Source organism: Myotis yumanensis, unplaced genomic scaffold (genome assembly GCF_028538775.1).
Source record: "Myotis yumanensis isolate MYYU_CA2020_CCGP unplaced genomic scaffold, mMyoYum1.0.hap1 SCAF_7, whole genome shotgun sequence".
Classification (NCBI taxonomy): domain Eukaryota; kingdom Metazoa; phylum Chordata; class Mammalia; order Chiroptera; family Vespertilionidae; genus Myotis; species Myotis yumanensis.
The window spans coordinates 31,089,863-31,116,092 of NW_027223758.1; the positions used below are offsets into that span (position 1 = coordinate 31,089,863).

The window sequence follows — 26,230 nt, forward strand, 5'->3', positions numbered from 1 at the left end:
TAAGAATTCAGGTTTATGTTTAAGTAATAGACAACCAGCATGTATCAGGTCTCCACTCTGTGCAAAGTGATGCTCTGGGGCCCGGGCTGGAGGTGGTGGAGGACATAATGCCTCAAACCCATCATCATCAACTAGCTCAGAAAGATACAGACTTTTATTACTGATGGGAACAGTGATGGGCATCAAGGGAGGAGGGCAAGAGAGACACCCCCCAAGGATGTGGGGCAGGAAATGAGAGACTATATAGCAGAATATTTAAAAAGAATCATGTAGGTAACAAACTCTGTATGGCCTTCTAAAGAGGATTGGTTTTATTGACTTGAAGATTCTTTCTCTGTTACATATTGTGATGAGTTGAATGCAGGAGCTGGGGAAGCTCAGTGGCTCTACACCTTGAAGATGAGGAAGATTTGAAGAACATGGGAATCTGGACTGGAGGAGGAAGAGATGGTGAGTCTGAGCTCTCCATGAAGGAGGTGGGAAGAAAAGGCCCTCAGGACCTCCATGGGCAAGAACAGATCTTTTTCCCTGTGGGATTTGCAGGTGGTGAACTTGTAGGCAGTATTCAATGGAATGTGTGTTGTAATTCCCTCTTTCGTTGTACTTCATCACCCTCAGTTAATAACACGGTTTGATGCTCTATGTGAGTGGATTCTTCAGGGGACCTAGGGAAAAGTAATACACTCTGCATCTCAGTGGGGTGGCTGATGGAGAGAAACCCCATGCAGAGAGATGGAATTGAGGAAGAGAAGGCAGCTGACCTGTGTGACTTGTGAATATTTTAAATTCTGCCAAGAACTTGAAGGCTAAGAACACTAGGCTTTAAAGTCTGCCCTGTGCAAGTTACAGGAATGGTGGTAAAAGTGGATAAAGGGAAATGGCAGTTGTTAATTTTTGAGTCTCTAATCAAAACCATTAATTCTCTTTACAGAAAAATGCACAGATGCACATACACACAAATTCCTGAATCCAATTTTTAGGAGTCTTTGTTCTCCAGGTGGAGAAACTTGCAGTGAAATCTACAGTAAAACTCTAAATAAAGTAAAAAATTAGATTAATGAATGAAGCATATAGAGAAATATATGGATATTGAAAAAATGGGAAAGGGAAAAAGTAGAACTTTCCTAAGAAATACTTGCTGGACATTTTGGTGGCTTAAAAATGGAAACATCAAGAAAAGAATAAAAATAATTGAGAACAGGGATGACTTTTCAGGAGAGCACAGCTACTCACAATGCCCACAGCTGTCTCCCAGCAAGAGCCGCGGGGCACGTCAGCAGGGTGCAGGGGTGGCCGGGGGACACTCTCGTTCCAACCCGAGGAGTTGTAATAGTTAAACAGAGTCCAATGAGTGATGTTCTTTATTGTCTCTTCATTAGAGAGCTGGAACAGAAGATGGAGATGCGGGGTTGGAAGGAACCAGGGATGGCCCAACTGTTTCCACAGGAACAACAACTAAAGCCAGCACATGCCACAACCTTACCACCTCATATCTGCCCTACTCCTCAATGGAGTCCCCCCAAATCTAAACAGAAGAAGGGGCAATTGACCAAAGTCCTTGGGTCTTTTCCATCCATCCATCCATCCAATCATTCATTCTTCTTTTGAGAATAATTGATTCAGGGTCTATTCTGGACATATGAGGCAGTGGTGACACAGAAGTGAACAAGAGATGGAGCATTCCTCAGAAAGTTCACAGTCTCATAAGTGACAGAGATGAACAAACAGTTATAGAATCTATACTAATTAAAGGGTAATATGCTAATTAGACTGTGAGACCTTCCGGGGGACCTTCTGGATATCCTTCTGGACAAAACCATGGTGGTGGGGCTGAGGCAGAGGCAGTTAGGGGCGATCAGGCCAGGACGGGAAGGCAGTTGGGGGTGATCAGGCCGGTGGTGGGGGCAGTTGGGGGCAAGCAGGCAGGTAGGTGAGTGGTTAGGAGCCAGCAGTCCTGGATTGCGAGAAGGATGTCTGACTACTGGTGGGATTGGGCCTAAACCGGCAGTCGGACATCCCCCGAGGGGTCCCAGATTGGAGAAGGTACAGGCCTGGCTGAGGGACATCCACCCTGTGCATGAATTTTGTGCACTGGGCCACTAGTCCTATATATTAAAAGCCTAATATCTTAAGTGTCCAGTAGTCTGGTCATCCGTTCAAGCAATCAAAGTGTAATATGCTAATGATATGCTAAGGCCGCTCAATTGCTCGCTATGACATGCACTGACCACCAGGGGGCAGATGCTCTGACTGGTAGGTTAGCTTGCTGCTGGGGTTCAGCTGATCGGGACTGAGCAAGATGGGCAGGACAAACCCTGGACCCCTCCTGCAGTCCCTCCCCAGCTGGCCAACCTCCTGCATCCCTCCCTGGCCCTGATTGTGCACCTGTGGGGTCCCTCAGCCTGGCCTGCACCCTCTCGTAATCCAGGACCCTTTGGGGGATGTCGGAGTGCTGCTTTCAGCCCGATCCCACAGGCCAGGCCGAGGGACCCCACTGGTGCAAGGATTTGCGCACCGAGCCTCTAGTAGAGTGATAAGAGCTATGGAAAATTTTCTCTGAGGATCAAGAAAGTTCACATCAGACAATGGCAGCCAGAGAAGACTTCCTGGGGAGGCAAAGAGATCTGAGCCTAAACCTCAGGGAGGATTAGTCAAGAAGTCAAACATGGAGAGAAGGGTGGAGAGAGAGAAGTTTGCTCTGAGGAGGAAATGTGAGGTTTAGGAGGGTGGAGCAGTCAATTGGAGTAAGAGGGAAGCCAGAGGTGAGGATGGAGCGATGGGCAAGGGCCACATTCAATTACTTCCATGCTTAGAACCTTCTTATAGCTTCCCTGTTAACCTCAGGAAAAAATTCATGCAGCTCAACAATGAGGAGGGAGGAGCCTCATCATCTGGGCCTTCCCCAGTTTCATTTTTCACTTCTCCCCCTCTACTTTGTTCAGCCTTCCTGCAGTTCTCTATTTGCACCAGCTGTTCCCTCTGCTTTTTCCAGTCTCTGCTAAGATTCCTCAGGGGGTGCTGGAGTCCCTCCTATGCACTGCAGTGCTGCTCTGGGCTTGCCTCAGTGAAGCATACCCTGCAGCATGCTGTAATAGATGAGTCTGTCTCCTGGCCCAGAGTGTGAACACCCTTGGAACAGGGCTGTGTTTCACTCTCTGCTGTTCCCTGAGGACCTGACGCAGAGGGCTCCATAACCATTCGGTGAGCAATGATGAAAGGTTAAGTCAATTATGACATATCATCTCAGCAGACACTTACTTGGCTGGTAAACACTTATGGCAGCTATGAAACCATATGGGAAAGGCTGCAGATAAAATATTGAGTACCAATTGACATGTACAAGATGTGAAAAAAGACAACCTAAGAAAAAGACAGTAAAGAACTGCAGCAAAATGGTTAATGGTGGTTGTCTTGGGTCATATTCTGGGATATTTGTTGTTCATTTTATTTTTCTGAGCTTTCCAAAATTTACTTAACTGATATGACGCATGCATCAGAAGAGTATTATATCTAAACAAGGAAATTTGGTGGGCACCAGGGACTGGGGGGAGTTTGTGGTCTTTACCTTGAGGTGGACATCATCCATCAGGGCCAAGAGGAACGTGTAGAGATTCCCCAGGAAGAGTGCAAAGATACGTCCCAGCTGCCACTTCAGCCCAATGCGTGGGTGGTAGTTCTCCAGGGCAGCGATTGTTTCAAACAGAGGGGGACAAAACATCCCAAGCAGGGACATCACAATTTCAACCTGAGAGATCAGCAAAGCCTGGGTTACTTGCCTCATCAACATCACTTGGTTGGTCACCATCTCTGCACCCTGAGGGCCCTGCATCTCCCTCTCCTTGTTGTCCCCTCCTCTGCCTCTGGAGATGCCCTGGGGTCTCCACAACTTGCTGTGTGACCCTGGCGAAGGCACCAACATGCCCTGAGCAGTTAGCATATGTCCCACACATCAGAATTGCTCTGCAACTGGTTGCCATCATGATTGTTGCTTATTAGTATTGATTTAAAAAAAAAGAGCAAACTTTTTTTGAGAAGTAAATGAGTTAACCTAGGGGATACTGCTTTGGGTTCTGTAAAGCTGTGAACTAGGTAAGAGTCACCATGATAGCTGACATCATTTCAGGAAACTGGAAGACAGGAAGCTTATGATTCTGAGCTTAGCTAGATGGTTCTGCTGTCTCACCTGGATTCATTCATGAATCTATGGTCAGCTGATGGTTGTTGGCTTCATTCACATGTCTGGTGGTTGACTGGCTATCACCTGGGGTGATGAGATAACTGGGCCATGTCTCATTATTCAGTAGGCTAGTCTGGACTTACTTATTTTTAATTTAAAAGAAAATGTTTTTATTGATTTCAGAGAAAGGAAGGGAGAGGAGAGAGAAACATCAATGATGAGAGAGAATCACTGATTGGCTGCCTCCTGCATGCCTCTACTGGGGTTCAAGCCCACAATCAAGGCATGTGCCCTGACCTGGAATCAAACCGTGACCTCCTGGTTCATAGGTTGATGCTCAACCACTGAGCAACACTGATTGGGCTGGAATTGTTTAAATCATGGAGGTCTCAGGATTCCCAAGAGAGCAAGTTCCAATTCACAAGCACTTTTCAAGTCTGCTTGTATATGGTAGCTACTATCCCATTGGCTAAAGCAAGTCACATGGCCAAAACCAACTGGATTCAAGGGATGGGGAAAAAGATGCCACCTCTTCGTGGGAGGAGCTAGAAAAGCACATTGCAAAGAAATGTGCATACAAGGATGGGAAGAATTTGTAACCATTTTGCCAACTACCACAGATGTCAAATTTCCAAAAGAGATTTATGGATTCAATATAATCACAATAAAACTTTGATGTGTTTTATTGTGGATCTCCATGAGAAAATCACTCTACCAGATATCAAGACATGCTATAAAGCTATGGTTTATGAGTGTGTTATTAGTGCAGAAGTAGACAAATAGATCAATGGAATGGAAAAGGGAGCCCAGAAACCTAGCCATGTATTAATAAACACTTGATTTATGACATATGGCACTATAGAGCTGTGAGGAAAGGATCACCTTTTTAACAACCGTGTTTAAAAGCTATCCTGACTGACATGCTAATTAAACCCAGCTCTATCTAGCTACAGAAGCCTAATGGGTGACCCTTTGTTCAAGACGTTTGCACTACTAGACTAGAAAGAGATGCAATTTCACTTTCTAGATCAAGTCTTTAGCTGAACGGTGTAGGAACCAGTGTAATTTCAGTATTTGCCCCTAATATTCACTTCCATAGAGATGCCCTCCTTACCTCATTCCTTTCATACCAGCTGACGTTCTGCATTTTGGAGAATTCCTGGGATCGCTTCACCACAAAGTAAATGAGGTACCCACTCCCACACAAACAGCAGATGATGAGGAAGTTGGCCAGGACACGGAGAAATCTTGTCAGGTGAATATTTTCTTCTTTGTTACTTTCTTGTTCATCCACTATTGATTCCTTAATGTGTGAAAATGAGATGTGAATAATGGAGGGCCAGGAGCCAACAGGAACCATGGTTGAGTTCCTAGGATGACTCCTTTCTGGATTTCTATAAGTGAAGTAATATAGAGCGGTGATATTAAGCACTGTTGCCCTATGGAGAATTAGTTCTTTCCTTTAAGAAAACCCTGGCCAGTGTGGGTCAGTTGATTGAGCTTCATCGGGAGCACCAAAGGGTTTCCAGTTCAATTCCCAGTCAGGGCACATGCCCAGGGTGGGTTCAGTCCCTAGTCGAGGTGCATATAAGAGGCAATCAGCTGATGTTTCTCTCACATTGATGTTTCTCTCTCTCTCTCTCTCCTTCCCTCCCTCCATCTCTCCCTCCCTCCCTCCCTCCCTCCTTCTCTCCCTCCCTCTGCCTTCCCCTCTCTCTAAAACCAATAAAACCATTTTAAAAAGAAAGGAAAAGAAAACACATTTTGCTGTTACTGTTATTCTGGTCCACGCAATGACAGAAGCTTAGATTTATTAAATAATTACCATGTACCAGATGTGTACACTTCCCATGCATTTTTCCTCTTAATCTCAATAACAAATCAATAGAGAAATTACTATTATTATCCATATCCCAGATACTAAGGATCAGAGAAATTCCAGTAACTGATTGGGATTGTTTTAAATCTATAGATCAAATAGATTAAAATTGATTCTTATTATTAAGTCTTCTAATCTAGAGGCTGGCTTTTTCTATAAAAAAGTTCTGGCCAAACTTTTTAAAAATAAAAAGCCAGATAGGAAATCCTTTGGGCTTTGCAGGCCATGTGGTCTCTCTCACAACTGTTCAGCTATGCTTTGTAGCATGAAAGCAACCACAGAGAAGATATAAATATATGGGCATGGCTTTGTTTCAATAAAATCTTATTTACAAAAATAGGCAGCAGGCTGGATTTGAACCCTGGGCCATAGTTTGGTGACCCCTGTCCTAATCCATGAGGATGGTATATTTCTCTATTTATTTAGAGTTTTCAAATCTCTTTCAGCAATATTTTATACTTTTAGTGTAGCGATCTTCATTTTTTTTTTTGGTTAAACCTATGCCTAGGAATTTTTATAATTTATATAATATTATTAAAAATGGAATTTAAAATGATTTTTAATTGTTTGCTGCTAGTGTATAAAAATACAATAGATTTTTTATTATTAACCTTTTCTCCTGTACTCATAACTTTATGAAGACGCAATTAGTATATGGCAGACCAGGATGAAGAATGAAGTCTCTTAGATACAAACGTACCTGGAAGGAGATTTTGGCAACTAATTTACAGTTACTGTGTTCGGGTTCAGGTTCAACTAACTCTTCAGGCAGTTAATATACATTAACACACACCATTCTCACAACATGTGCCCTGTTATGTAAGTGTGTTAACTTGTTTTTCAATAGACTCAGAAGAGAAGTCTTCTCTTCCCCAGATGTTCAAAGTGCATTTTATTTTATTATTTAAACATTTAAAAATATATATATATATTTTAATTGGTTTTAGAAAGGAAGGGAGAGGGAGAGAGAGATAGAAACATCAACGATGAGAGAGAATCATTGATCAACTGCCTTCTGCACGCCCCCTACTGGGGATCAAGCCTGCACCTAGGCATGTGCCCTTGACTGGGATCGAACTGGGGATCCTTCAGTCCCTAGAGCCAAACTGGTTAGGGCGGCATTGGCCTTCTTTGTCTCTTGCTGGTAGGCCAGGAGGAAGAGCCTAAGGCCCCGTTGACTCCTACCCCGTCCTTGAATGCTCCATCAGAGGCCCCCCATTGCTGTGAGAAGAAGGGGTAGGGGACTGAGTCAGCTCCCTCCTCTACCCACGGCCAAGCTGACAGAACTCTGGGGCTCACGAAACCCATGTAAGTGAGTTGCTGAGCCCAAGCCCTGTCCCTGGTGGGTGTATCTGCCATCTGCAGGCATTGGTCAGCGGGCAGCAGCTCACTTCTCCTCCCAGGAAGTGTCAGGAGAGAGGAGATGGAAGAAGACAAAACAAACAAACAAACAAGCACAGTTGTGTTATAAAGCTGATTTCTGCCAGGCCCTGGGAGAAAGTTTGACTGATCAGACAGGAGAAATATTGAACTATCAATAACTCTGAATGGTTTTTACAGTCATGGAGAAAAAAATAAGATGTACAGTGCTTCAGTGTTACAGCTTCTGCCATTGTTAATTTGGTTGTCCTCCGGTTTATTTTTATATCTATAATAATAAAAGCATAATATGCAGATCGACTAAATGGCTGAACAGCAGAATGACTGTTTGGATGACCTTCTGAACGAAGCCAGGGCTGCGAAGGCCTACTCTTGCACGAATTTCATGCATCGGGACTCTAGTTATAAAATAAAAAGAGATGTGTAGGTCATCTCAAATCTCCCTTGTGAACCAGTTAAGGTGATAATTAAGTGTGTAGTTGTAGACATAATTGATTCCTTTATTCCCATACTTCCAAACCAGGGTTCTCAACTCTTTCTGGGTGTTCTAATCACTTCAGGCACTTAAAAAAAATCCAATGCCAGGACCCTACCCCACACTTATCACACCAGAATCTCTTTGGGTGGGACTGAGAAGATTTTTAAAGCTCCTTAGGTGATTCAAACATGTGTAAAAGGTTGAGAAAGTCCACCCCAAGCACATCCTTTCATGTCCCTAAGCTGAAAACATTTCCACAAGGATATAGGCAGGACCAGGCCCCAACAAACATGATTCTCTGACATATTAAGAAACAGATGGTGGGGAGCAGCTGTGAGCATTTTTCTTGAAGGCTTGATAGCTGGGCTCCTGCTGCTGGTAAAGTTCTTGCCACAGGTTACTTGGCGATCTTACTGGCCATGCCCCAGCTGGGAGAAGTCTCCCGATGACTGGAGGTACCCAAAGTCCCCCTAGAACAGTGGTTCTCAACCTTCCTAATGCCGCGACCCTTTAATACAGTTCCTCATGTTGTGGTGACCCCCCAACCATAAAGTTATTTTCGTTGCTACTTCATAACTGTAATTTTGCTACTGTTATGAATCGTAATGTAAATATCTGATATGCAGGATGTATTTTCATTGTTACAAATTGAACATAATTAAAGCATAGTGGTCAATCACAAAAACAATATGTAATTATATATGTGTTTTCCGATGGTCTTAGGCAACCCCTGTGAAAGGGTTGTTCGACCCCCAAAGGGGTCACGACCCACAGGTTGAGAACCGCTGCCCTAGGAAGTGGGAACTGCCCGGGGTGGCTACCTTGAAGCTGGTGGTGATGGACACATATTTGTTGTCGGCCGTCTCTGAATTGCCGATCAGGTAGTCCCAGCTGGTGAACATCTTGAAGCTGAATGTGAAGTTATCACTCTCCCCCTCGCTGGTGCTGCCCTGGGTGTTGCTGGCCATCCTGTAGGGTGCACAGCACTATTGTTATATCTGCCCTGTCTTTACTGTGTCAGCCCATGGGAACCTTGGCCTGAGCCATTCATGGGCACAGGTAGCAGACATCTGATGAAGGGAATGAACCATGCAGGTACTCAGGCCAAGAAAGATTTGATTGGGGCACTTTCCCTTCAAAATCAGAGTCCCCTGTGAGCACCTATGGTGTCAGTTGTGTAATTAGAAGCCTGCAGGACACTTAACCATGCTTTTTGCCCCAATGTCTGATTTCCTATGGCTGGATTTGCCTGCAAATGTTTTAGAACTCTGTTCTCACAGAGAAACGGCCTCTTCTAATTTATCTGTTTTCTTCAATAGAAAAATGTATTTTTTCTGATGTAAAATCCAGTAAGCCTGAGACAGTTGGTACTGCACCCAGGTACACAGACATCCTTTTCTTTTTTTTTTTTTTTTTAAAATATATTTTATTGATTTTTTACAGAGAGGAAGGGAGAGAGATAGAGAGTTAGAAACATCGATGAGAGAGAAACATCGACCAGCTGCCTCCTGCACATCTCCCACTGGAGATGTGCCCGCAACCCAGGTACATGCCCTTGACCGGAATCGAACCTGGGACCTTTCAGTCCGCAGGCTGATGCTCTATCCACTGAGCCAAACCGGTTTCGGCCAGACATCCTTTTCTTAAAGCACCTTGGACCTGCCTTGTTACCTACATATTTCATCCTACCTATCTTCAACCGTTCTTTGTGGAGTCTCTCTGGGGGTCAGCTCTGTGGGAATCGAAAAATTCAGAGCAGGAGCTCTATCAGACACAGTGTGTGTGTGGGGGGGGTGGGGGGCGGTGTGGGGGGTGAGGGTGCACTCTCTCTAATTCTATCTTATGTGTTGGTTTTTGGGATTTGCTATTTTAGGGGCTTAGTTAGCTTTTTGGTTCATCGGGGAAACATTTCATATCCTTATACTTATCTGGGATAATTGCAGGGAAAAACGTAACCACATGAGGCTAAGAATAAACCCAAGCCTGTCTCCTTGTTTTTTTGTGTGTGTGTTTTTCCTCCCTGTTGCTTGATAGAGCTGGGCAGCCACATATCTCCTCATGGTCACTGTTGTGTGCTGGGCAGGCTCTCATGAACGGCAGTATTTCCCTTTAGGATTCTAACCAGGCTTGGAGAGTTCTCTACTCCTCTTCTCAGACTCAGCTACCCCTGCTCTTCTGGGAGAAGTGACCCTTTGTGGCCCTGCCGAAGGGTGGTGAGCCCTGGTGGTCAGGGGTACGTAGGAGACTGTGACACCCCATCCTTCACCAGCCTTTACTGATTGGGGTCCCTGACTAAGAAGGAGGCAGTTCATGGGATGGGTCAAAATGTTCTTTAGAAAGTATGAATTAAGAACCAAGTCCACTTCTGACCATTGAGACAGGTAGAGTTGGGGCCAATGTGGACACCATACGTTCATTTAGGCTTACTGTTTATCTACATCATAAAAGGCCTGTGGTCATGATGCTGTAATGGTGTCACAACCAAACCACCGGTCACCAGGAGGTGCATGGAGCACCTGTCGCGGGCTGGGACTCCTGGCTTGCGCAGCGAGGTGGGGCTCTCGCGCCGGGCTGTGCATCGAAGAGGGCGTGGGGCGGGCAGGAGTGGGTAGTGTGGCATGGGTCCCCAGGTGGCGAGTGGAGGTGCTCTCACTGTGGGGGGAGATGTGGGGGCTCACAAGGCCTGGGCGAGCAGTGGGGGTAGCACATGGGGGAAGGGCGTGAGCTGGGAGCGACGCAGGGTGCCGGCAGCGTCCACAGAGCATCAAGGCGTTGCGGGGCAGCGGACATGGCCCTGATGGCAGACTAGGCCTAGGGGACTCTACATGTGCACCATTTAATCATGTGCTGGGCCTCTAGTATCATCGTAAGTACCAGGCTGGATTCCCACATGCAAGCTAGAGGAAGTGAGGAACAGAAGAGTTTTTTAGAAAAAGCTGAGCTCTGGGGAAAGCAAAAACAGGTCTTGCAAACTTCTCCAGTCTTACCTTACTCAGTACCATACAACCACAGTGGTCTTTTGGCAGTTCCTGGAATTCACTAGGCTATTTCCTACCTCAGGGCCTTTGCACATGCTCCTCTTTTGTCTAAAATGCCTTGCCCCAGACTTTCAGCATGGCTGGCAGTTCTCAGCCTCATCTAAAGGAGTTTCTATCCCATTTCACAGAACTTCCCACATTACCCTGTTTGTCTTTTATACCACATACAACAATCTGCCTTTGCTTTATTTTTTTTTTCCTGTCTAAATCCCCCACAAGAAAGTAAGTGGGCACAGAGTGGCCGTGGGAGTAGGATGTCTGTATGAAGAAAGTTAAAAACCTGTAAAGAAGACGGTCATACTTACGATCTAATGACAATCATCAGGCTATAGCCGAACACGCTGACCCCCACCATAAAGTAAGCCATGGGCAGTCTGTACCTCAGCCACCCGATGGTCCTTTGGTCGTTGTAGTAGCCGTAGAAGAGAGCAGAGTATTTAATGTAGCCCTGTGGGACAGCAAACCCAAATGCTCTGGGTTTGTAAGCTCGGCGCAGTCATCAGACACTTCCATGCTACAGGCATTTCTTTCTCAGGGGCTTAGCGGGAGTCTGAGGGGAGGAAGGAAGAGTTCTGGACACTCTTGTTCTTCCTTTCACTTCCCCCAATTGCTCCCAAGTCTATCCATGTCTCCATGTCTCCCCCTCTTTTTTTTCTTCATTCTCTCGATTTCTCCATTATACAGAGCGCAGAGATACAGGACAGAGAGGAGTGTGTTGTTAACATTTGGGATAAAACTAGGAATAAGGGGTGTGTGTGTGTGTGTTTGTGTGTGTGTGCACGCGCATGCATATGCACAAATAGCTTCAAATTCTTAATGTGAGCATGAGACCCTGAGCAAAGGCAGGGAGGCACCAAAAGTGTGTGATGCATCCAGGGACTTCCCCCAAACTTGATAACATTGGGGCATAAAGTGTGAGGTCTTACGTAGATAAGGGACCAAAGAAGTAGGGGACAGCCAAGCCAGGTCATGAATAGTTCTTTTGTAAACCCAAGCCAGAACATTGGGTTTTATTCCATTTGGGAGTGGGTATAAGTGGATATTGGAGGTAGGGATGATAGGGTCAGGTTTGCATTGTAAAAAGATCGCTCTGTAAGCAGAGGGAATGCAGATTGAAGTAGATTGAAGGAGCCAAGCCAAGGCAGAGAGCAGAGGTAGAAGATTCCGACAGTGGTCCTGGTATCTGGATGGCAGATGCAAAATAAGGGGTACAGACAAGGACTCATCCATGCCCATGGCAGGGCATAGAGATATAGTGGGGTGCTATTCAAGGGAGAGTTAAGGGGGATGGAAAAAAGGGGACCAATTCTAGAAATATTTAGTGGATAGGCTCAGACATAGTGATTGATTGGATGTGGGCAGGGTGGGTAAGAGGGAGAAGTGTAGGGTGACCTAATGATTGGATGAACCATGGTTCCAATAAAGGAGATGGGGAAAAGGTGTGTGTTTGGTTAAATAGATGTTGGAATTTGTGGAACAATAGGACATTCACTTGAAGATGCCATGTCACACTTGGGAGAAGGCTGCAATAGCAATAGACTTGGGGTCTTCATGTGGGCACAGGGAGAGAAAACCATATTGTAGATCAGCTTACATTAATCTAGCGGACTGAGGGGAGCAGTGTTCTTATGGGGGCTCATAGCCATCAGGAACCTATGAAGGGGACCGCGGAGGACGTAGTAGCTGACTCATTTTGCATAGTGCTGGGGTTCTATTTGAACAAAGCACTGGGTTTTCAATAATTAAATGCAGCATGTCTGGTGTATTCGTGCAGTTTTTAGACCTCACAATCACAAAACCGAAGTTCATTGGCATGTTGGCAATGGTACCTCAAAATCCCAAAGAACGGAAAAGTCCATGGCTCTTTCTTCCTCTGCCCGCGGCACTGTCTTTCTGGGTATACTTCCATAGGGCATGCCCATCAGTACCTTGTAGGGACAGGACGACACGATTATATGTGGAGAAAATACAAACACACCGAGACTTCCCTTCTCAGAACAGGCACACCCATTTTCTTGTTTAAATGACATTAATCGTGTTCCTGATTTTACAAGTAACACACTTAGTGTGGAAAATGTGAAAAAGCCCGACCACTTGGGTGAGCATCAACCTATGAACCAGGGGGTCACGGTTCAACTCCCGGTCAGGCCACATGCCTGGGTTACAGGCTGGATCCCCAGCATGGGCCATACAGGAGGCAGCCAATCAATGATTCCCTCTCATCATTGATGCTTCTGTCTCTCTCCCACTCCCTTCCTCTCTGAAATCAATAAAAATACGTTAAAAATGTGAAGAAGTAAAGAAGAGCGTTTTATCTACCACCTCCCCATCTTATTAGGAAAAAAACCTACCTCAGTGTCCTTAAACTTATTCACCTTCACAAAAAGACTGCTTTTCTGAACCACTGTATTATAGGCCTACAGCATGTTTATGTGCTCTCTTCTCATGGAAATAAATTCATTTGGAATAAAAAAAAACAAACTCCCAGGAAGAAAGCAAAAACTCTGTGAAGGTACATTTCCCCAGTGACTTCTGGGAAAACTGACACTTCCTTGGCTATGGAGGGAACAAGTGAAACTTCTTGTTGGCCTCTGGCAATATTTCTCCCCTGGGGAGAACCAGGCCTGGTGGAAGGGCACTTGTACACACTTGCCGGAAGGTTTAAAATCCTTATTTCTAGATCGGAGAGTGATACTGGCTTAAGGATATACATAGGACTAAGTGGACTCTTAACCCAGAATTTCCAGGTATGTGTATAAAGGAGTATAAAGGCTAGTTAATGACATATTTGTCACTACACTTTTTAAGTTATGTAGAAAAGAATTCCGTGGTTTTATAAACAATTAGAAGCCTGATGCACGAAATTGGTGCAAGAGTAAACCTTCCTTCCCTCAGCTTTTGGCACTGGCTTCCCTCTGGCACCTGGGACCTGGGCTTCCCTCGCAGCCCTGGCTTCGTCTGGAAGGTCGTCTGGAAGGACATCCGGAAGGATGTCCAGTCTAATTAGCATATTATGCTTTTATTATTACAGATGTAACACTTCTTTGCTACCAAGCACTATTATAACACACCATCAACCACTTTCAACTAATCTGGTTTAATTCACATTACATGGAAATCCTTTTAATTTCCTAATAAACAGACAATGCAGAAAAATTTCCCAAGGATGTGACTACAGATAGAATTGACTTCATATTCTCATGGAACCAGTTATAGCAAAATAGGGGTCAGTAAACTATCATAGAACCCATTAATACACTTGGAAGGAAGAAAATGTTAAATGTAGACAGATAGTTATGTGAAAGTTTCTGAAGTAAATCCACTTGTGTACCCAGCACCAGCACCAAACAGCTCAGGCAGGACTATAGCAATTCGTGTGTTCGATGCTTAATGGACCAGAGGTGTGTTGGGAAAGATCCTAGGCCTGCCCACACTCAGAAGACCTGGGATCTCATCACCCAAATTTACTGTGTAACTTTGCACAAGGCACTTATTCCTTTTTTTGTTTCTCAATTGCTCATTGATAGGCAAGGACCTACCTATATTCACAATAGGATGATAGTTGAAAGAATAGTGAGGAGCACTAGTCAAATCCAATTTTTTTTCTGTAATAAATTATGATATAATGCATTCTATTCCCCCCCCCCCTCTTTTTCAGGGTAAAAGAAAAAAAAAACTCACTGAGATATTAATTCTCCACTTATCTTAAAGTAAAATGAGAGGTAGAAAAATGTAGAGTCCACATCTTAATTCAGAAATATTTTGGTTCCTTTTTTTTTAATATATATTTTATTGATTTTTTACAGAGAGGAAGGGAGAGAGATAGAGAGTTAGAAACATCGATCAGCTGCCTCCTGCACATCTCCTACTGGGGATGTGCCTGCAACCCAGGTACATGCCCTTGACCGGAATCGAACCTGGGACCTTTCAGTCCGCAGGCCGACGCTCTATCCACTGAGCCAAACCGGTTTCGGCCCTTTTTTTTTTTTTAACTGAGCTATCTGGGCAATTGATGTGAGTATAGAATCTAAAATGAATGACTGATTCTTTGTAAAACAGAGAGTACTTAATATAAATGAAGATGGTGGTTATGATAAGCCTGAACACTATCCAAAGATATACGAAGTTCTTTCTTACCTCTGGGATTATGACTAGCCCAAATATTAAGCCAAAAAGGACAAGGTTAACACCATACATCCATCGGAGAAAGATGAAATATGATGCCACTGAAGAACCAAAGTGACCTGGAGAGAGAAACGATGGGAGGTTTAAGGGTTGCAGGAGGAGGAAGTTAACGCTATTGAGCACTTTTTGTGTGTGATGGATCCAATTTTCACATCAGTCTGTGGCGTGGACATCCTGACCTCCATTTTCTTTTTCTAAATAAGTAACGTGAGGCTCTTTGGGCTTAATGGATCTGCCTAACCTCCCAGAATCAGAAAGTGAAGAAACACAATTTAAATTTTTGTCTAGCTAGTCCATAGCCTGTTCTTTTCCCAGTACAACAGGATCTATAATAGTCTAATCCAGCGGTTCTCAACCTATGGGTCGAGACCCCTTTGGGGGTCAAATGACCCCTTTCACAGGGGTCGCCTAAGACCATCGGAAAACACATATATAATTACATATTGTTTTTGTGATTAATCACTATGCTTTAATTATGTTCAATTTGTAACAATGAAATTGGGGGTCACCACAACATGAGCAACTGTATTAAAGGTTTGTGGCATTAGGAAGGTTAAGAACCACTGGTCTAATCAGAGGGACAAGAACACAGTCCCAGCCCTTGGAAAACACTTCAGTAAACCAGCTAAAAACAGTGACACCAAGATACTCACTTTCAATGTCCTTGATCTTCATTTCCCAGGGAATACACTGAGTCTTGAAATTATCAAAGTCTCTCTTAAACTTGATCCATTTCTGAAATTAGACAGGCAGTACCCTCAGTTCTTTAACATGCTGCCTTGGGCCTTGGAGGGGCCCATTGATGCTGGAGGTGCACATTGATGTTGACATGTCAACATGAGGTCACATGTGGGTGAGGCACCCCCTCGGAGTCGGTGAGCCCAGGCTGCCAGAGGTGGATGCTAAGTCTTCATTTAAGTCAGGTGTGGAGTGAGAGAGAAGCCAGGGCAACACAATACCTTGCATTTGTCTACCGGGCTGATAACACTTCAGGTTTGAACAGTTTATTTATGAATTTAGAAATTGTGTATAGAATTTCTGATTTGGGGAATCAAATGGGTTAGCAACCTTTAGATACAGCTTCCTTTACCTTAAAACAGAAATTCAGTGGAAAAAAAGAAGTCTCACAACTCTCACAGCACATTTTGCAGACAGCCAAGTGCCTAAATCTGATAGGAATTGTTGCTAAACCACGATGCTGATGGGACTGGTAGAGGCCTCAGCGCATGGTTTCCCTTTCTTCTCCTGGTGAAACAATAGCCTGCTTTTTGTTTGTTTGTTTGTTTGTTTGTTTGTGTTTGTTCGTTTCTGAAGAAAAGGAAAGCATCACACCCCTTTTCACAGTCTTTTCCCAGCTCCAATACTCAGAGTTTGCACCAGTCAGAAACCTCAGTAGCTGCCCGTCTGCTGGCTGGGTGAACATTTGTCAACTCTTCAGGGGGCTGCTTTCCAACAACCCCAGCCCCTGGAAATAAATCCATTTGGAATTTTTAAAATTCATAGAAAACAGCCAAGAGGTAGTAGGGAGAAGCTCCTCAGATCAGTGTCTATTATTACAAAGGTCTCCTAAGAACTTGTTCATGAAGGAAATGAGATTTTCCTTTGTAAATTCACTAAGGATGAAGGGAAATTTTGTCTGAAGGAATCAAACAGGCTTCCAGACCTGAAGGCTTTGATCATATCCTAATTGGGTGACTACTTAATAAGGAAGGAAACCATCCATCAGAAGAGAGATGAAGGGGGGCTCCTAGGGATAAAACTGGTTGATAATGCAAAGATATCCCTAAGACAGGAAGGGAGGGCTGTGGGGAATGGCCGGTGGTGGACACCCGGCACTTCAGTCCCACTGCTTCATCTACTTGCCTTAGTTCTGATTCTGTGCTCAAAAATTATCTCTGGCTTATTTGGCTTCCTGTGTAGGTCTGTCTATGAGGAGAGCATTTGCCCACCACCTGGGCTCTGAGTATTTTGGTTTCTATGGCAGTAATTTTTCATTGCAAATTAATAGATTGGAATTGGGATTATGGTTTAGGTTTCCATAGAACTAACTCTACTGGGGGGGGTGGGGTGGGGGTGGGGGGGAGAGGAAGGCATTGCTGAAGTGGACTTCTGGTTTTCCAGTTCTTGTATCAGTTATTTCTCCTTGTGAATTAATAATCCCATATCTGGTTTTATATATCAGTCTCATAAGCTTTATTAATGTGAGTCCTCCCCCAAGATGGATCTACTGTCAGGGTGCTGATAACATCAGTACAAAATATAGGCTTGCAAGGCTGAAGCCAATAGGGGTAATGAACGCTGCCAAGCGAGGCCCCTGGAGACACAGCCTGCCAGTTGGTTCCTTGGCAACCATCCGCCGACAGCCCCTCAAGGCTGTAGGCATCTTGGCCTGAAAAGTGATGTGTTAGAGGTGGAGCAGAGGCAGAGGGAGGCCCGGGGAAGTTCTGCATTGAAGCTCTCTATCCTACATTGGCTTACAGCGGTTCTCAACCTGTGGGTCGCGACCCCTTCGGGGGTCAAACGACCCTTTCACAGGGGTCGTCTAAATACATCCTGCATATCAGATATTTACATTACGATTCATAACAGTAGCAAAATGACAGTTATGAAGTAGCAACGAAAATAATTTTATGGTTGGGGGTCACCACAACATGAGGAACTGTATTAAAGGGTCGCGGCATTAGGAAGGTTGAGAACCACTGGCTTAGAGAATCAGAAAACTGGGCAAGGGTGTGGGCGGGAAAAGACTTCACATGCCCTTTCTCAGAGCTCCGTGAGATGGTAGCTGCTGCCCCGGGGCTGGGTTATTCATTGTGACTGTCATCTTGCTCACCAGCTATATAGTCAACTGGACCTCACGCTCAGGATTCTGGGGGAACTGGACACAAATGGTGAGGCTGGGAGGTGCCTGTGATAGTCACCCAAGTTCAGAAGTTTGCTGCCTCTGCATCACACACCTTAGTCATCAGCATCCTATAGGCGTAGAGTCGCTTGCCTTTCCCTTTTCCCAAGGCTCCTTCATACTTCTCCACAAATTCTTGGGCCTCCCTGGTTGGAAAAAAAGAGGCGGGGGCAGGAATTAACACCCAACCAAAAGAAATCTGAACGATGAGGTCTCTATGTGGTGGAAAGCTGTGTTTTTATACTGCTTGTGGAGTATAATGCAAGTTTCATGAATGAAAGGTATTTTGTCTGTTCAGTCCCTGAAACTTCCTAAATACAAGCACAGTGCTGGCTATAGGGTAGGCACCTGTAGGCAGAATTTTGGCCTCCGTGACCTTCATCCCCTGGTAGTACATTCATGAGTGGCAAAAGGGATTTGGCAGGTATATTACTGACTTTAAAATAGGAACATAGCTGCCCTAGCTGGTTTGGCTCAGTGAACAGAGCGTTGGCCTGTGGACTCTAGGGTCCTGGGTTTGATTCTGGTCAAGGGCACATGCCCGGGTTGTGGGCTTCATCCCCAGTAGGGGGCATGCAGGAGGCAGCCAACCAATTGATGTTTCTCTCTTTCCCTCTCCCTTCCTCTCTGAAATCAATTCATATATATATGAATGACATAGCCCAACTGGCATGGCTCAGAGGTTGAGCCTTGACCTATGAACCAGGAGGTTACTATTCTATTCCCTTCCTTTTCAGGGCACATGCCCGGGTTGCAGGCTCGATCCCCAGTGCCGGGGAGGTGGGGGGAGAGGGCGTGTTATAGGGGGACATGAAGGAGGCAGCCGATCAAGGATTTTCTCTCATCACTGATGTTTCTATCTTTCTCTCCCTCTCCCTTCCTTTAAATATATAGTTTTTAAAAATAGGGACATGATTTTGGGTTATCTGGAAGGGTCCAAAGTAATCACGTGAACGCTTAAAAACAGAGGAGGAAGGTAGAAGAGTCAGAGAGAAGTGGCAGAAGAGAAAGTTAAGGAAATTAGAAGCAGGAGAATTTCTGACTCTCTGTGGCTGGGGCCCCACATGAAAACCAAGAGAAGGAAATGAATCTGCCAAAAACCAGTGAGCTTGGAAGAGGACCCAGAGCCTGAGATGAGAACTGCAGCCCTACTGATACCTTGATTTTAGTCCAGTGAGACCCTGAGCAGAGAATCCAGCCACGCTGTGCTGGCCCTCTGACTGACAGAAGTGTGAGCTAACAAACGAGTGCTGTCTGACACTGTTAAGCTTGTAGTCATTTGTTACAGCCGCAACAGAAAACAATACAGCAATCAGGAGATATTTGTGAAGTGCATGAATGTTGAATGAGTGAGTGAACATCCAGGGAAGGTTGGCTACATTAAATACTCTGGGGTGTTGTGCTGGAGCTGGTGAGGACCGCCTGCCGTGAACCTATTTAACTATTCAGGGACGTGGCCGACCAATTGTTGAACTGTTGGTACCTTGAAATTGGCCATGGTGGGAGCATGCTCCCCCCCTCCTCCCCTTCTCCCCCCGCTGAGAACCAGTTTGTCAGCAGCTACTGGATAAACCCAAACAAGCGGATAAAGAATGAAATTCATTCCAGAGTGGATGCAAGAGGCATGGTGGAGCTGTGGGTCTCGCTGCTATTGCTACAGCCCCCACTGCTTGCTATACAAACCTACACCATCTCCAACGTGCAAGTGCGGGCCGTAGACACGTGCCAAAGTCACATTCTAACCTGGGAGTGATGCCAAGGCTGGTTTTATTAGGATGTCTCCATGGTGTATCAGTATGACGGAGGCTGACTGCCTAGCTGAGCCCAGGCTCAAAAGCTGGGCTGTCTGGGGTCATAATGAGATTAGCAACTTGTACCCCCTCAAGGCAGTGACTTATCTGTGACTACCAACATCACTGAGACACCAAAGAACCATTTTCATGAAATCCATACTTTTGTCCTCTTTCTTTATCCTATGAGTGGACAGAGACTTGTAAGCACTTGGAGTTTGAGTTTAACCACGCCCACTTTTAAGATTTGGGGACTTCAGATGAGGATTCTCAAAAGTGGAAGCCAGCTCTCGTGCCTGAGTCATTGAGCCCAGCAGCAAATGCTTTCCTTCTCCTCGTCCACACTCTGTGTCCAGACCCCCAGGAAGCCCTCAGGAGAAGAGCGCTCAGCACGGGGTGCAAACTCCCAGGATCATTCACTGTGGGGACGCCACCTGATTTAATCATTTTGATGAAGGAGCCTTTTGTGCATGTGGGGTCTCTGACTCTCTCCTGTATGTGAGGTTGCCATACATACGTATGTATAAAATTTGGCTATTTTCTCTTGTTAAAAGAAAAAGAATTTTGATGGACACAGTAAGCTAACGCTTTTACAGTGAACTCCTTTACACATGTCCCCTGTGAGCCAGACCATCATGTTTTTCCTTACTGAGATGGGACTGGCTTATGCAAACACTGGCTCCTGCCCTGCGCTTCCCCATGGCTGCGAAGCTGACTTCCCTAGGGTGTTTCTGCCCCCTCCCTGTCAGCAGTGTCCTTTCAAACGAAGGACAAAAGCCACATTTGAGACAATTTCAGTCATTATTTCCTTTACGACATTTTTGGTCCTGTCCTCTTTCTCCTCTTCTTCTGGGACCCACTCTTCCCCTTCACATCCAGGGCAAGGGATTTGGAGAAGAACTGACGTTAGAGCATTTGTTATAGTCTCACAGGAGCCTGCGGCTTTGCTCACGCTCTCCCCAGACTATTTTCTCTCTGTTGTTCAGGTTGGGTAATTTCTCTTGCTCTAACTTCAGCTTCGCTGTTACTTAACTCTGTTCTCTTCATTCTGCTGTTGAGCCCAATTATTGAGTTTTTAGAAGTGTCAGGTTTTTTTTTTTTTTAAATTTCTAGTTGTTCCTCTATATCTTCTATTTCTTTTCTTAACCTTTCTATTTCTTCATTTGCTTCATGTGTTCATAATATAATAGTTTCTTTATAATCCTTGCCAGATAATTCCAACATCTATGTCATCTCGGTATTAGCATCTGTTGATGGGCTTTTATTATTCAGTTTGAGAGCTCCCTGGTTCTTGCTGTGATGAGTGATTTTCAGCTGAGGTCTGGACATCTGGTGGATTACGTCATGAGACCCCGGATCTCATGCCAACCTTGTGTTTCAGCAGGCGTCCTCTGACACGGCTCCAGTAGGTGAAGGGGATGCTGCCTGGTTACCCAGGTGGCAGTCCAGGTCCTTCGCTCGCCTCCTCTGACATGCAGGGCTGGGCAGGACTTCTTGTTACGGCTGAGCTGGAGTGGGAGCTCAGGCTCCCCACCAGGTTTCCACCCACATCATCCTAACCAGGAGGGACACCTTGTTCCTGCCACGTGGTGGTAAAAGTCCAGACTCTCCGTATGGCCTTCATTGACATCATGGGGGGAGGGCAGGCTCATTACTGCCCTCTCTCTCCCCAAGGTGAGAGGGGATGAAAGTCCCTGCTCCCCACACAGTTTTCTCTGATACCTCCTGGGGGCACCATGTCATACCTGGCAAGCAAGGAAACCTAGGCTTCCTCACTTAACTATATATGTATATTTTGGTTAATCCTCACCTGAGGATATTTTTTCCATTGGTTTTTTAGAGAGAATGGAAGGGATGTGGACAGACTGAGAGAAACATCTATGTGAGAGAGACACATTGAAGGTTGCTTCCCACAAACATCCCGACTGGGGCCGGGGATTGAGCCTGCAACCGAGGTATATGCCGTTGACTGGAATTGAACCTGCAACCCTTCAGTCCGAAGGCCGACCCTCCAACCACTGAGCCAAACCGGCTAGGGCTCCCACTGACTTCTGTTGCTAGGGGTGGGTTGGGGCTGCTGTTTTATTTGTGGGGTTTGGCTGGAATAGGGTTGTTGTTATCTAACTGTTTTCTGTCTTGCCAGGCTGTCCATTTTCTGGTCCTTTGGCCAGAGAGAGCAGGCTTTTCTCCAGGAATTTTTTGTATATGTTGGTGTTGCTGGGTTGCCAGCTCCGCTAGCCTGAGTACATAGGCAAAAAGAAAGAAAGAAATCCTGGAACTCAATGCCCTGGCATTTCTTTGGTCCTGAGGTCCTTAGCCAGTCTGCCTTCATCTCTGCACCTTACAGCGTCTTTTAAGTTTGCTTTACATGCAAACTTCCAAGGTTTTGGTTGTACTGAGTGGGTATGTCTACTCCATCCTCCCAAAAGGGGAATTCTTCATCTCTCAGAAGAAAGCAAGCTGAGGAAAACATCTGGTTAATTTTACTACGATTAAAGCAAACATCCTTGACTTGTGGGCACTAGTTGGTCTTTTGCCAACATCACAGCCTACTGTGTATCATTATTAATCATGTCCATTAATAATGCCTTTTCTGATTCATCTTTGTTCCCATCCTTATTTCTCAGGGCTCAGCATAGTGTCTGGCACAAAAGATATCCAAGTTTTAATAATAATAACTGCTGTTTATTAATTGCATATTATGTGCTGGGTATTTCAAATAAATATTTTGAATTTGTCAGAAAAACTCTACGAGGTAGATATCATTATTCCTATTTTACAAATGAAGAGTGTGAGGCTCAGAGAGGTTAAGGAAGGGAAACCAGACTGAGAGGGATTAGCCAGCCAAAGCCACCCAGATGTGGCAGAGGTGTGAATGCAAGCTTGCCCCAATTCACTGCTATTGCTCCTCAGACCTTGCCATTCTTTTTTGATGATCTACAGCAACTATGCCCAGGCCAGCCAGCTGCCCGAGTGGGCCAGAGGCTGGGGCCCCCACACCATTGCTTCTAAAAAAAAGAGAATGTAGTCTGGGAATGCTATCTGCTGTTGAGTTCACCACCAGAAGAGGAAACCATACAGGAGGCAAAGGTGTGCATTCTAGAATGTCTAGTGATTCTGGAGAGGTGATTACAAAGTAAGAATGCAGGTTCTAGGGCCAGGATTCCTGAATTCAAATCCTCATCAGGCCACTTAACTCACTGTGTGACTTTGGGCAATTTACTCGATTGCTCTGTGTCTCAGTTTGCTCATCATTAAATGGGGACAATGATAGCAGTCCCTTACACCACAGGGTGGTGATGAGGATTAAATGAATTGGGACACATACAGCACTCAGACCAGGGCCTGGCACATAGGGAGTGCTCAGCACATGTTGGCTATGTATAAAAGAAAGAACATTAGAAGATGAATCAGATTTGGCTTTGCAAACAAGAGCATCCAGTCAAATGAGGGGCGGTGCCTGGGCATCAGAGTGGCCGTTAATAACTGAGCCTGAATGTGGGGAGGGGCAATGGGGACTTCATTGCAGAGGAGGCACTTGGTCTGAGTCTTGCAGGTGTGTAGAGGTAGCCGTGGGCTGGTAGAAAGCAGAAACCTAGAAGAGGCACTGGCTGGAGTGGAGCCCTAGAGACTGGAGCCTTAGGTATGAGTCTGGGATAAGGAGTCTTGCAAGAGGGAAGAGAAAGGAAGGAGGTCTGGACAGAGGGGCGGGTGGGGGCGGGGGGGACCACTGTTCTCTGGGAGACCTGCCCTAGTGAGCAAGTGAAAGAGACAATTCTTTCCAGCTTTTCAGGACTTAGTCACTTCCCACCCCCACCAAGGGTGGGAACTCTTCCTCCTGCCTGGGGGGGGGGGCACGGGGGTGGGGTTGTCAGACTTCTCCGTGGGCAGCTGAGCAGCCCTGGGGGATTTTCATGGCCCCTGAGACGTCCAGCCAGCTGGGGATCTCATTTCCATAAGCATCCAGGTGCTCTTTTTCCACTGTTAATAAAAGATGTGTTCAGCTGACACCTGAGTGGGGATGAGGCTCTGTTGGAGTGACAGATGGTTGTGCTGCTCTGACTAACAGAGGAAGAACCCGGCCCTGAGGGAGCAGGAGAAGAGACTCAGACAAACAAGAACCACTGCCTGGAGTGGTACCTACAGCCCCAAATCATAGCCATTTAATCCAACATATTAAAAATTCACAATTCCTATATGTAATCAGTATAAAATATTAATCACTTATTTCACATTCTTTTTGTATTGTCTTCAAATCCAGTGTTCATCTTGCACCATGCGTGATGATTTAAATTTAAATAAATTAATATAAAAAAATCCAGTTTCTCAGTCACACTGATGGGGAAAATAAGACATTTTTGGGGGGCTTTTTTTGGTCGCCTGGTATTCTATAACAGCACTAACTGCTTTTCAAGTGCTCAGGAGCCACAGGTGGCTATTTTGTTAGTGCAGATTTAGAGCATTTCCATCCCAGAAGGTTCTGTGGGCCAGCCCTGGCCTGGAGGCACCCCAGGGAGCCATTTTCCTGCAGCTGCGTGGGAGACAATGTAATAATCTGCAGGACAGTGAGTACGCTCTGCCAGGGCCCTTGTAAGGCTCTGTAAGGGTTTGTGCAGCCAGCACCTTCACTATGCCTGCTGGAGGCAAACAGAGTTAAAATAAAACTGCCAAATTTTTCTACATAACAGAGGGGGAGGTAGTTGACTTGAGCCATGGAGAAACTGAGGTGTGAAAGAAAGCAACCAAAGAACTTGTGTGCATGTATGTATGAACCATGGACACAGACAATGGGTGCTGAGGGCCTGAGGTGGGGGACAGGGGTGGACTGGAAGGGGTCGATGGGGGGGGCATATGTAATACTTGCAACAATAAAGATTTTAAAGAAGAAAGAAACTCAGGTGTGAGAGGAGCTGGGGAAATGTCTTTATAGAGAGGATTGGGGAAGGGGAGTGTCACCCCAACCCTGTGGCAGAAACACGGAAGAAAGACTTGGGGGAAATGGTAAGTGTGGATGGGATTTTTTTAGTAGAAAACCAGAAGTTGGGCAATGTGACTCCTGTTCTTATCTCAAAACTGCAGTAGACACTCAAGAATCATAAAATGCTGGTGTGCCAGCCACCATATGGACACCGGAGAAGTGGCTGAGTTGAAAACAGGACTTAGGAGTGTGTGTTCATGGAGCATCGTTGAAAGCTTGGCCCTGTGTTAGGCATTTGGGACACGTGAGTAGCTGAGACAGGTCCCCTTCCTGCTCTCTCTCTGCAGTGTGAGTGTGCTACACATGGAGGGGTTCTGGGTGCTTAAAACACGAGAGGTCTGAATCTATTGAGATGGGGGGGTCACAGAAATCCCCCCAAGGAAGGCGTGTCTATGTTGGGCTGCGAGGGAAGCACAGAAGCCACCAGAAGGGGTGGGGGTGAGACAGAAGGGGCAGCCAGGCACTGAAAGGGTGGGGCGCAGGCAGGAGCACCAGGATTCTGTCTCTCCGGCCTGGCCCAGCTCCTTGCTGGCCAAACAGCAGAGTCTCAGTCAACAGTCCCGGCTCACACTGGTCTTGACTGTAAGGGCAACTCCCCTGTCCCTCAGCACTGTGCTCGTGCTGGGGACAGAGGGGGCCAAGGAGAGTGGGAGGCCTGTGAAGCCCCCTTGGGGCAGAGAGGAGGAAGGGACTTGGAGCCCATCAGGAGGAGCGGAGCTTTTGGACGGTGAGCGGCCCCGGCCGACCATCTGCTCACCTGAGCTCCGTGAGCTTCTTCGCCATGGGCCAGGGCTTGTTGCGCATGTGGGTGATGAGCTTCTTCTTCTCTTCCACCTGCTCCAGGATCCTGGCCAGTTCCTCCTCAGACAGAGACTCCCCAGCAGAGGCGCTGGAGGCCAAGGAGGGCGATCTGGAGGAGAGCCAGGGTAGAGCAGACAGTGAAAAGGAGGCGCGTGTGGGATCAGAGGAGCCCATGGTCAGACAGATGGGCTGTGCACCAGACACTCACAGCTCTGGCCACCCTAGCAGGCCTGCGCCTGCTCAGTGACTCCCACCTCCTGTAGAAGAGGCCTGTAGCTCTGTCCTGTAGCTTAAGGCACTGGGAGGAAGGCCTCCCCAAATTCTACTTCTCCGAGTCCTCCCCACATACCAGACTCTAGCACCGTGCTGTTCAATAGAAATACAATGTGTGCCACATACTGTAATTTTAAATTTTTTAGTAGCCCCATTAAAGTGCTAAAAGGAAATGGGTAAAATTAATTTTTAATAATGCTTTTCATTTAATCCAATATATTAAAAATGATAATTTCAACATGTAATCAATATAAAAATTATTAATGAGATATTTTCCATTCTTTTTGTATTGTCTTCAAAGTTTGGTGTTCGTTTTGCACTCACAGTGCCTGTCAATTCAGACATTAAA

General features: G+C 45.7%; 1 protein-coding gene and 1 long non-coding RNA gene across 2 annotated transcripts in view; one reads left to right on the top strand and one right to left on the bottom strand.

Annotated features, from left to right (window-relative positions):
- LOC139013754 (uncharacterized) lies at positions 1 to 26,079 on the top strand. Its single transcript, XR_011472119.1, has 4 exons — positions 1 to 450; positions 5,311 to 5,432; positions 24,909 to 25,051; positions 25,651 to 26,079. It is a non-coding gene; the product is annotated as an uncharacterized lncRNA (long non-coding RNA).
- The window catches only part of TMC2 (transmembrane channel like 2), a 48,912-nt gene that overhangs the window by 14,700 nt on the left and 7,982 nt on the right, over positions 1 to 26,230 (bottom strand). The window contains exons 4-13 of the mRNA XM_070420036.1: positions 25,565 to 25,717; positions 18,095 to 18,185; positions 15,791 to 15,872; positions 15,090 to 15,196; positions 12,782 to 12,880; positions 11,258 to 11,400; positions 8,736 to 8,883; positions 5,292 to 5,480; positions 3,566 to 3,745; positions 1,234 to 1,383 (exon numbers count right to left, since the gene is read on the bottom strand). Of these exons, the coding sequence (XP_070276137.1) occupies positions 1,234 to 1,383; positions 3,566 to 3,745; positions 5,292 to 5,480; positions 8,736 to 8,883; positions 11,258 to 11,400; positions 12,782 to 12,880; positions 15,090 to 15,196; positions 15,791 to 15,872; positions 18,095 to 18,185; positions 25,565 to 25,717 (1,342 nt within the window). The remainder of the gene's footprint in view (positions 1 to 1,233; positions 1,384 to 3,565; positions 3,746 to 5,291; positions 5,481 to 8,735; positions 8,884 to 11,257; positions 11,401 to 12,781; positions 12,881 to 15,089; positions 15,197 to 15,790; positions 15,873 to 18,094; positions 18,186 to 25,564; positions 25,718 to 26,230) is intronic.